This window comes from Eptesicus fuscus, chromosome 4 (genome assembly GCF_027574615.1).
Source record: "Eptesicus fuscus isolate TK198812 chromosome 4, DD_ASM_mEF_20220401, whole genome shotgun sequence".
Lineage (NCBI taxonomy): Eukaryota > Metazoa > Chordata > Mammalia > Chiroptera > Vespertilionidae > Eptesicus > Eptesicus fuscus.
Window position 1 is genome coordinate 76230607 of NC_072476.1, and position 12498 is coordinate 76243104.

The window sequence follows — 12498 nt, forward strand, 5'->3', positions numbered from 1 at the left end:
GCCAGCAGGGCAATCAATCGTGGGGGCTCCATGATCACCCCAAAGAGGGAGGCCCAGGCCACCCTCTGCAGGGCGATGGGTCAGGGGCTCTGTGATCGATCACCCCGCAGAGGGAGGCCCAGCAGGCTGACCAGCGGGTCCTCCCTCTGCAGGGCAATTGATCGCAGAGCTCCTGGACTGAGAGAGGGCGCAGCCTGGGCTGCGGGACCCCCCCCTCCCTCTGAGTTCACAAATTTCGTGCACCAGACTTCTAGTTTCAAATACTAGCCTTCCTTATGCCGTTCAATTGGAGAAAAGAAGGGAAAGGGAAAAGAAATGAAGAATTTGCAAGTATCACATAAAACACTAGCATGCCAAAATTGTATACCTGCTATTTATCAGATGATTCTTTAAGTTTCATACAGCGAAAGTTATTTCTACAGAGAAACCATTAAGTATACATCAAACAGCCTAGTCTGGGCTATCAATTTTTCTAGAGATTCAGTGAGGAAGCATTATAAAAATAATGCCTTTTCATAAGCTAAATCCTTTCCACTTCATCATCATCGTCACCTCTGTAGGTTATGATTAGCCTTTGCCAAATTATCAAAAGCACCTGGAACTGACTAAACATTCATGACAGTAAAATCAGACGAGAGCCCAAAGTTCACTGGGACTCTATTATTACTGGCTCTGGTCTCTCTTAAGTCAGTTTTTTTTTTTTTTTTAAGGCTCTCGAAACCTTAAGTAAATAAATCCAACAGCCAGTGAAAACTGACACGCCCAGAAACTCCCAAGAAACATTTACTTCATAGTTCACAATAGACTGTCCTATTCCATCTGCGTTGGCCTTGCCTGGGGCTAAAGGTTAAAGGAAAACATTCCCTAACACCTTCACACTTTATGGGTGGAAAAACTGAGGAGGGACAAAGAACAATCCATCCTAACAGAGGATTTCTTCAAGGGCAGGGACATAGAACTATCATTTCCACGGCATATACCCCACCTCCTGACTTTCCTAAGACTGCTTAATTTTTGCTCTTTAACTAAAAAAAAAAAAAAAAAAATCAACCCTGGACCGTGTTCGGTTGGAGCACTGCCTCGTGCACCAAAAAGTTTTCGGGTTCAATTCCCACTCAGGGCACTTAATCAGATTGCAGGTTCGATCCTGGTCAGGACACACAGAAGGCAACCAATCAATGTTTCTCTCTCACATTGATGTTTCTCTCTCTCTTCCTCTCCCTCCTCTCTCTGTAAAAATCAGTAAAAATATACCTTTCATCTACATTTCTAGAATTCTTCCAACACAAGATGTATGCGACGCTACAGCTAAAGGAGCCTTCGGGATGATCAATATCTTTACCCCTGACCAGCAGTACCCACCCTTAGCCCTTTCCACTGACCTCCCACCAGCCAACAAATAAGTAAATAAAAAATCCTATCCTGGAACCAGCGTCCAGGATTCTCAACTAACCCTCGTAAAAGCAATCAATCTGCTCAAAGAACCCTATGATGGCCGTTTCTGGGGTTGTTCCCAACTTCATCCTAACAGAGGATTTCTAAGAAACAAAGCCTTACTCCAAACATCTCTAAAGACAGGTTAGGTTTTCAATAACATGCATTGGGGAGATACTTTTGAAGAGAGGGACTTTGTGAGCTTTCAGCAAATCATATCACACAGGAAGCTACCTACCAGTGGGTTAACAGTATATACAAAAAAGGAAATTGCTCTAATCTCTCTCGGCCTCGTTAAGTAGTTCATAGATACTGTGAATATTAGTGCAGAACCAGACACTGTGATTCACCAGGCTGTTCTCCACGTAAAAAGTTTAAGTCTGCCACCTGCTACCACTCCAAAAACACCTTTTGGCAATCTTGATCCCAGGGAGTACCCTGGGTAATAGTGTTTCCCTCCAAAGGATAAGCAGGAAAGTAAAAGGTGACTGGGTGGGGGTGGGGAGTTGTGTTAATTCCTTCTACATGACTAGTTTATTTATTTTTTCACATGATTACTTGAGAATCAATCCATTTTCAGTGCCTAGATCTACTTCTTGAAAATGGAAACCTGATTTTTACCTTGTAGTAAAATAATTTCTACTTATCCCACCTTCTTAAAGTAAAACCTGAGACCAAACCTTTTGCAACATAGACAGTAATTCTAAGAACAGAGTTTCACAAAGCACTAACGGTCAAGTTCAGAGACAGAAACCTAGGGGTTTAATGAAAGATTGGATGCTTGCTGATTTTTTTAATACTTACCCACTCTTCAACATTGGGGGGCTGCTCATCATAAACAGGCTCCTTGTCCCACAAAATATTCGACTTGTCATACTGGTCCATCTTCCTTCGAGTTTTCACAGCAAAGAATATTATTAAAGCAAAAGCCACAATAACCATGAATCCCAGCACAATGGCAATGGCCTAAAGAGAGTGAAGATAATGATATCGTTACATTTTAATTGCTTACTTCAGCTCAATGCACCCTCTGCCAAGTACCTAATCCACACTTTACAAATACCCTACTAAATATCTGTGACTTAACTGATATGAAACTGATACAAATGGCTGCATTTTAGAACTATAAAACCTACCCATACTAGTTAACGCTAGCAAAACACACACCCCTTAATTCCATCCTCAGAAAACAGTTCATTAACGTTAGGTACTATCATCATCCCCATTTCAGAATTTTACAGGAAACTATTCCCAACTAAAGCTTGAGCACCAAGGGGCCGTATTTTACAGAGGATGGGCCTTACCGTTCATTATGCAGACATAATCTAACCGAGCTGTAAATTAGAGGAACCTGACTGAGGATTCATTTAGTCTGGCAGGTTTTTCTGTTTTGGAGTCTTTCATCTACTTAGTAGAAAGGGCTCTGTGACCAGGAAACCCTACCCATGACTGTTCTCCCAGTGCCTGGAAGATGTGTTCAGTGGTACGCTGGCCCAGAGGCACCTGGAGTTGAGGCACCAGGACTCTGCCCTGGATATATGGGTAGCAGGAGGATCTCTCCGCAGCTATCTAACAGTGATACCCTTTCTCAAAGAATACAGGTTTGGGTAGTCAGAGGACTAAAAAGGATGGGGCTGTGGTGAGATAGGAGTACTGACCCTCAGCCCTGTGAACCACAGATACATCTGAATGTCAACCACAAACATTCTGAAAACCTACTATTGCAGGAAAACATTTCAGACTTCAAAAGAGGCAAAAGAATGAGAATTCCTGAGTCAGTTAGTAACCCAGAAACATTTTCTGAATATAATTAGGGGGTGACTCATGGCTACTGAAGGCAGGGTTTTCTCTACCCCACCTGCACATTTGAGTCACCTGGATAGCTTTTAAAAATACTGGCTTACACTCTAAAACGTAAAAAACACTTTTGAAAGAAATTAAAGATGACCCAAGTAAATGGAAAGACATACAATGTTCATGTATTAGTAGACTTGATGTAAAGATGACAATATTCCCCAAATCGATCTACAGATTCAATGTAATCCTTCAAAATTCTAGCTGGCTTTTTTTTCCTCCAGAAATTTACAAGCTGATCCCAAAATTCATATGAAAACACAAGGGACCCAAAACTTAGCCAAAATGATCTTGAAAAAGAACAAAATTAGCAAACTCCCACTTCCTGATTTCAAAACATAAAAAGCTACAGTAATCAAGATAGTGAGGTACTAGCATAAGGATAAAAATATAGATGAATGGAATCAAATTGAGAGTTTAGAAATAAATCCTGACATTTATTGTCAATTCATTTTTGACTAAGGCATGGACAATTTAATGGTGAAATAGTCCTTTCAATATATAATACCAATACAACTGCGCAAAGAATGTTAGACTCCTTCCTTATACTATGTCCTAACTGAATGGATCACAGACCTAACTGAAAGAGCTAAAATTAAGTCTTAGAAGAAAACACAGGAGTAAATCTTTGTGACTCTGAATTAGGTCACGTGTTCTTAGATATGACACCAAAAGCACAAACAAAAGAAAAAATCAAAACTCATCAAAATGAAAGGCTTTTGTGCAGAGAACAATAGAACAATATACAGCAAGTGAAATGAAAATGATAAAATGAGAGAAAATACTTGCAAATCACACATCTATAAGGGACTTATATTCAGATATATAAAGAGGTATTACAACTCAATAATAAAAATACAAGTAGCCCAATTAAAAAATTGACAGATTCTAATAGCCATTTCTCCAAAGAAGATATATGCACAAAGAAAACAAGCTCAACATCATTCATTAGCTGTCAAAGAAACGCAAATCCAAACCAAAATGAGGTGCGCTTCACACCCATTAGCATGGCTGGAATCAGACAGACAAAAACACTGTTGGTGAGAATGTGCATAAACTGGAATCCTATATGTTTCTGGTAAATTTAAAGTAATATAACCACTTTGGAAAAGTCTGGCAGTTCCTCAGAAGGTTAAGCACAAAGTCACCATAAGACTCAGCAATTCCACCCCTAGACAGAGTCAAGAGAAATTAAAACACAGGTTCACACAAAAAACTTACACACAAATGTTCAGAGCATTATTCATAACAGCCAATATGGAATTAGCCCATATGCCCATCAACTGATGAATAAAAAAATTTGGTATATCCAAATAAAGGACTATTATTCAGCAATAAAAAGGAATGAAGTACCGGTGCCTGCTACAACATGAACCTTAAAAACATTGTGCTAAATGAAGTCAATCATAAAAAACTGCATATGTATTGTGGGATTCTGTTTATATAAAATCCAGAATAGGCAAATCTATAGAATAGGTCTGGGAAGAGTTAGGGAAATGACAACGGACTGTATGAATTAGTGAAATGTTCTTTGGGGAAAAGTGAAAGTGTTGATTGTGGTGATGGTCGCACAACTCTGTGAATATACTAAAAAACCAACAAACTGAACTCTAACTGGATGAATTATGTGGTATGTTAATTACATCTCAATAATGACACCTAGCCCTTCTCCCAGAGTCTGATTAAAATAGAAGTGGGGTCTTGGCAACAATATTGTTTAAAAGTCCCCAACGTGGTTCTATTATTAGCATCCTGAGTTGAGAGCCTCTGACGCAAGGTGTGAAAAAATAAAATTGCTCATACCTCCTGGGGATCCACCACACAGTAGTGATACAAATACTGATCCACGTACATCCCAGAAGTTGTAGGTGAATAAAACTGGTTGCAGAGGGCAATAATCTGTGAACCATACATAGATCCAGAAGCCTGGGCAGTTGGATTGACTCCCATTATGTAGACGATTGTGGCAATAAACACCATGAAGCCCAGGATAGCACTCACTATTATCACAGTCAGGTAATATCTTCTTGTTCTAGATATTTCAGATCTTATAACACTGGTAACAAATATCACCAACGCAGCAATGAAACAAAAGGCAGCCATGGATATTAGGAAGCCCTTTGCCGCTCTTGGATCTGTATAGCCTGTTCCGTAGCCATAACCGTAGCCATAACCGTAGCCATTTCCGAAGCTTCCAAAGCCACTTCCAGCATAAGGGTAGCCTATGCCACCTCCTAGGATGCTGCTCCCATAGCCTCTGTCCCAGCCAAGTGTGGAGGCGACACAGGCAAATATGGCAATGCACAGCACAATAATGATCATGGACAGAATCCGAATCACTCCTGGAGGAGAGGTCCATTTGTAGAAGTGAAGAATTTCATCTTCTGGGTAGAAAGAATACGCCGTATGAGAGAGCATTGGTCGAACATGCATCTCTCCACCGTACATGTCATTGCTTGGTGCGTAATGACTTGGTTTGCTGAAATGCACATGAAAACAATTTCAAGTTAGCACTTTTTGGAGGTAAGCGGAAAGAAAGTATAAAATACCTAGAATAACTTAAATAAACCATTGGCCAAAAATAATAAAACAAACAAACAAAAACCCTATTGTTAGTACTGCCCCAACTGCCATCGGGCAATTTACGTGTCCCCCAAAATTAAAATGTCAGCATCCTAAATCCTCGTGTGATGGTATTAGGAGGTGGGGCCTTTGGGAGGAAATGAGGTCATGAGGTAGAGCCCTCATGAATGGGAATAATGCTCTTATAAAAAAGATCTCAGGCCCTAACTGGTTTGGCTCAGTGAATAGAGCGTCAGCCTGCGGACTGAACGGTCCCAGGTTCAATTCCGGTCAAGAGCACATCCCCAGTAGGAGGTGTGCAGGAGGTAGCTGATCGATGTTTCTAACTCTCTATCCCTCTCCCTTCCTCTCTGTAAAAAAATCAATAAAATATATTAGAGGGGGAAAAAAAAGATCTCAGAGAGCTCTCTCACCTTTCCCACGAAGTGAGGACTCAACTAGAAGTTGGCAGTCTACAAGTCGGAAGAGGGCCTTCACCAGGACCTGAAAATGTGGACACCCCATCTTGGAATTCCAGCCTCCAGAAATGAAATAAACGTCTGTTGTTCAGGAGCTACCCAGTCTATAGTCCTTTGTTCTATCAGCCTGCAGTGACTCAGATACCCACTGAACAGTAAAGATAACGATGCATCACAATCCCCTGGAGGGCTTGTGGGCCTCCACCCCAGAAGTGGCTGGGTCTGCAGATCTGGGGTCGGACACTTCTCCCGGTGCTGCGGGTGCTGTTGGTCTGGGAACCATAGCTTGAGAATCACTGCTCTAGTTTCTATGTATGGAACAGAAGTTCTCAAATTTTGCTCCATGTTAGAATCACCTGGGAATGTGCAAAATCCCCAGATGGAGAACTTCATACCAGTTAAACCATGATGCCTGGGGATGGAACCCATGAAGTTGAAAACAATGGTGTCAACCCTTTTGCCTGTGTGTGTCTTGAGAGCAGTGCATTCAGACATGACACCTATAATGACCTACCGATGCACACGTGCAATTCCTGGTAGCCTCACTCTCCTAAGAAGGCACATTCATTCATTATTCAACTGACAGCTATTTCCTGGAACCAGGCCGGCACTGTGCTCGGTACTGGGGATACAACAATGAACAGCACAGTCTCGGTCCAGGATCCTCCCAGAGCTGAGTCTCTATCAGGGCCGGAAGACATTAGTCCCTACATGATCTATAATTAGTTATGGTGTTATAAATAAATCAAATATGTAACGAGGGCTCATCAGGGTGATGCCTAATTGGATCTTGAGTCTCCTTTATAAAAATCTCTTGCAAACTCCAGTAATTGATGCATAAACATGGCTTGCGAAAGGCACACTGATGTGTGGACAGACCGAATTTAAGAACTGCATGCCTTGGGAGACAAAATTCAATTCCCAAACTGACCTCAGCCCCTTTTGTTTTTGCCACTATTCCCACAGTCCACCTTCCTCACCCCAGGGCACCACATCTTACTGCTAGGTGCTTCAAAGAAATTACCTGAGTATATGAGAATGAAAACTGATATCCTGGTCCTTGAGAATGTCAAGTATGAAAGCTCTATAACCCATCCTACTCGAATATTTGGGGCTGTCATGGACAGTGTAGCTTTGAACATCCTGAACATCTTGTATCCTGGCACACACAGCACTTATTCTTCTAGGGTATGGACCCAGAAGTAGAATTTCTGGGTCTTTTATTTTAGTTTCAGCTCCACCAGACAATGCCAAACTGTTTTCCAAAATGATTGTATCAACTTACACTCCCATTAACAGTGTAAGGTTCACAGAAGCATTGCTTGTGACAACCCAAAACAAGAAACAGTCCAAATGGGGTGCTATACTGTTATTTATAAGAAATATATATATTTGGTCACTCACTCAGATGACCAAATATATTTTTCTCATTGTATTTGGTCTTCCACCATTCCTGGCTCACAACTCCAGGAACTCTTGGAATGTCCTAAAAGTTGAGGGGAAAGGGTGTCTTTTGTTATGTTAATGAGGTGGTTTGTAGAAAGCACTAAGGATGGGGGAGAGTTGGAATTTTCAGTTCTCACCCCTACTTTCCAAGCTCCACCCAACCACACACACCACCTTCAGGGAGGGGAGAGGATCAACGGCCAAAGGCCAGTGGTTTAATCAATCTTTACTAAGTAACGAAGACTACAAAAACCCAAGAGACGGGTTCAGAGCGTCTGGGTTGGTGAACACGTGGAAATTCAGAGAGAGGGGTGCACCTGGAAAGGGCATGGAAGCTCTGAGTCCCTTCCCACATACCTTGCCCTATGAATCTCTTTCATGTGGCTGTTGCTGAGTTACGTCCTTTACAATAAACCAGTGATCCAGTAAGTAACATGTTTCTCTGAGTCCTGTGAATCATTCTAGCAAATTAACTGAACCCAAGGAGAGAGCTGTGGGAACCTCTGATTTATAGCCAGTCGGAAATGCAGGTAACAATGTGGCATTCTGAGTTGGAGTGGGTCGTTGGAACCTCCCATCTGTAGCCAGCTGGTCAGAAGTAAGTATGTTTGGGGGTGGGGCAGTCATTAACCTGTGGCATCTAATGCTATCTCTGGGTAAACTGAGTTGAATTCTTGAACAACCTGTTGTTATTTGAGAATTATTAGTGGGGTGGAGGGAAGCAGTCTTGCAGGATTGAACCCTTAACTTATGGAATCGAACTCTATCTCCAGGTACCTGCTGGTATCCTGAGAATTGTTGGTTGGTGTGTGGGGAACCCCCCACATTAGAACTGGGTCTAGGGGCCCAATTTAATGGGTAATTGTGATATATCCATATGATGGAGCTACAGAGCTACGCTCTAATATGGCAGCCACCAGCCACATGGGTTTACTGACCACTTGAAGTGTGGCCAGTCCAAACTGAGATGTGCTTTTAAGTGTAAAATACACAGTGATCACAATATGAAGAAAAATGTAAGACCAGCAAGAGAGAACCCTAATATTAACTATGTACTATGGCTGATAATGATGTGTCGATGTAGGTTCATCAATTATAACAAATGTTATCACTCTAGTGGGGGATGTTGATAATGGGTGATGCTATGCATGTGTGGGGGCAGGAAGAATATGGGAAATCTCTGTACCTTCCTCTCAATTTTGCTATGATTGTAAAACTGCTCTAAAATATAAAGGCTTAAAAGAACACACCCAGAATGTACACTATCCCATGAATCAGTCTTTATATGAATCTTGTGTTGAAATGATAATATTTTGGATATACTGAGTTAAGTGAAATATATTATTAATTTCTTTTATTTTCAATATGGTTAGAAGAAAACATAAAATTATATATATGACTCACATTATATTTGTCCAGCACTGCTCTGAAGCAAAAATGAAGAAAATTTACAAACAAGTAAAACTTATGTACTCTTTGGGATGCATAAAGTGGTGAGATAACAGAGAAAAGCGAAGTCCTGTCAGAACAGGACTTTGAGGTGTTGTTTCTTGACCTAGGTGATGATTTTGTTTTGTCTTTACTCATCATCTCATACACAAGTTCTGTGCCCTTTTCTATTTGTATATTATATTTCACCATCGTTTATAAAAGCAACATAAAATAAACATCAGGCTAATGGAACACTACTCAGTAACTATATTCTCTAACATTTTAATGACCACATTGTCATAAACAACTGTGTCCATACCATGTTCAAGTATTAGTCAGGAGGTTATGTACTAGTAATACGAACACAGCCCCACTACAATTACCAAAGAGTTAAAGCTACAAACTTCTTAAAGGAGGCAATCCCTAGCAATGCTTGCTAACAAATTTAAAATGGAGGAATTCACTGTTAAATCCCCAAATAATTAGGGATGCTAAGAACCATCAATTTTGCTTCTTTTATATGATGGCAAGAATCACTCTCAAAATCGACAATGTAGAACACATGATGCTAAGTGAAAGAAGTCAATCACAGCCCTAGCTGGTTTGGCTCAGTGGACAGAGCATTGGCCTGCGGACTGAAGGGTCCCGGGTTTGATTCCGGTCAAGGGCACATGCCTGGGTTTTGAGCTTGATCCCCAGTTGGGGGCGTGCAGAAGGCAGCTGATCGATGATTCTCTCTCATCATTGATGTTTCTCTCTCTCTCTCTCCCTTCCTCTCTGAAATCAATAAAAAATATATTAAAAGACCACATGTATGATTCTACTTATACGAAATGTCCAGAATGGACAAACCTAGAACAGAAAAGTAGACTGGTGGTTGCTGAGTACAAGGGGGAAATAGACAGTGACTTCTAATGGGTAGGGGTGTCTTTGGGGAGGCAGTCATAAAAATGTTCTAAAATTGTGATGATGCTCCCACAACTCTGTGAATACATTAAAATCACTGAGCTGTCCAATCTGTATGATGTGTGTATTATACCTCAATAAAAGTGTTATTTAAAAAAGTGATGCCATGTTGCCAATGGTCATTTAAACAAGGCATTAATATGGAAGTGTCATACCAATTGTGAAAACAAAAGGAATAAATATACATACAAACATAAGCCTAGACTATATTGAAGTAAACGTTAGAGACAAGTAACAATAGTTGTCTTTGCAGAGAAAAACTCATCCTGGAAGTTATGGGTAAGAGGGAAACTCATTTTTCACTAAATACACATATTTTATTTTTAAAAGCAAACAAAAAATAGATGAAAATTTCAACAATAGGTACATTTTTTTTTTTTTACATGTGATAGACTTTTTTAAAAAGAAAACTGAATACTTACAATTCATCAGGTCTATATGGAGGGGGACTTTCAAAAGGCCTCGATGACATGGTCAGTGGTCACCTGATCTTCAAGATAAGGAATGTCCTGTAGCTCCCAAGATAAGCCAATCTAAGCAACATAAGTAGGGTAATGGCATTACTACTGAGCTCAGAGTTTCCTTGCATCACTAAGAAAACTAGTGATACCAATCTCAAGTAACCATGTTTATTTCTCTTGTCCTTCCCATTGCTATTTTTATACATTGGACCATTAATTCCCTAAGCAGAGGAAATCACTGGGCACAGGAATTATTCAGCCTGGGAGTCCTCACAGCACCTCACACCATGCTCTGTACATGACTGGCGTACAAATATTGTTTACTTTGAAATTCTACATTGTAGTAATAATAAAAAATTCACAATGCTTCTACAGCATAGGTAAAAAAATTGTATTTATTTTTTAAAAACAATCTCTTCAAAGAACAAGATGGGCCCTATCTGGTTTAGCTCAGTGGATAGAGCGTCAGCCTGTGGACTGAAGGGTCCCAGGTTCGATTCCGGTCAAGGGCACATGCCCAGGTTGCATGCTCGATCCCCAGTGTGGGACCTGGGGCATGCAGGAGGCAGCCAATCAATGATTCTCTCTCATCATTGATGTTTCTAGCTCTCTCTCCTTCTCCCTTCCTCTCTGAAATCAATAAAAATACATATTAAAAAAAAAAAGAACAAGATGGGTATGAGAAAAAAACATTATTTAAATATATTGTTTCATATTCCTTTGGAAAGTTCATATAAAATGAGAATGCATATGAAAGTGCATATCGCCCAGTCAGTGTGGCTCAGTGGTTGAGCATCGACATATGGTCCCTGTTCAATTCCCAGTCAGGGCCACATGCCTGGGTTGCAGGCTCAATCCCCAGCAGGGGGTGTGCAGGGGGCAGCAGATCGACGATTGTCTCTCATCATTGATGTTTCTCTCTCTCTCTCCTTCCTCTCTGAAATCAATAAAAATACATTTTTTAAAGGAAAAACAAAGTGCATATCTAGCAGAGTCTAACACATACTAGATCATCAATGTTAACTATAGCATAAGCTGGTTTAAAAAGTATATTTTTCTCATTACAAATAATTACATACAAGATGCATCTATGAATGGTGGGACTGTGGATAGTTTCCCCTTCTGCTTTTCTAAATCTTCAAAACCAGGCATAATTTTTACAACTTATGGGGGGGAAACATTAAATGCATTGTATTAAAGAGTCCTCTAAGGCAAAAGCAGAATGATTTTGTTCTAACATTTCTCAGTTTGTCCCAATTTCATTCAATCAACAAGTATTTATTAAGTGCGTCCACTATATCACAGGACCTGTCGAAATTAAGTAGGAGACAAAGTTCTCCTGAAGGTCACCTGGCCTACTACAACAGGCATTAATTAGGACCGAACTACGCGATAAAGTGCAGTATGGGGATGACCAAAGACTTAAAGAGGAAGTGGAAAGGAAGGAAAAAGGAAGGAAGGACACTTGAGCAAGACCTATATTTTCCCTGGCCGGTGTGTTCAGTGGTTAGAGCGTTGGCCCATGCACCAAAGGGTAGCAGGTTCCATTCCTGGTACCTGAGTTGCAGGTTCGATCCCTGACGTAGGCTGGGATGCGTGCAGGAGGCATCCAATCGATGTGTCTCTCTCACACCTCTCTTTCTCTCTCTCTCTCTCTCCCCATCCCCCATTCCCCCACTCTAAAAATTAATGGAAAAAATATCCTCAATGAGAATTGACCAAAAAAAAAGACTCAACCAATCAATGAAGGAATAGGTGGAACAACAAATCGATATTTCTCTCTCTCTAAAAAGAAATTTTAAAAAATCTATATCTGAATATATTAAAGTGTCTAATGTTTTTTCTTCTCAAATAAAGTATGTGTA

At 40.5% G+C, this 12498-nt stretch overlaps 1 protein-coding gene across 7 annotated transcripts in view; it reads right to left on the bottom strand.

The window, feature by feature from the left end:
- OCLN (occludin) overlaps positions 1-12498 on the bottom strand; it is a 46063-nt gene that overhangs the window by 26964 nt on the left and 6601 nt on the right. For 5 of the 7 annotated variants that reach the window (XM_028139607.2, XM_008161901.3, XM_028139608.2 and 2 more), the window contains exons 2-4: positions 10595-10705; positions 5092-5767; positions 2239-2400 (exon numbers count right to left, since the gene is read on the bottom strand). In XM_028139607.2, coding sequence (XP_027995408.1) covers positions 2239-2400; positions 5092-5767; positions 10595-10644 — 888 coding nt within the window. In that variant the 5' untranslated portion in view covers positions 10645-10705. The remainder of the gene's footprint in view (positions 1-2238; positions 2401-5091; positions 5768-10594; positions 10706-12498) is intronic. The other 2 variants (XM_054715192.1, XM_054715191.1) reach the window with 2 other exon arrangements.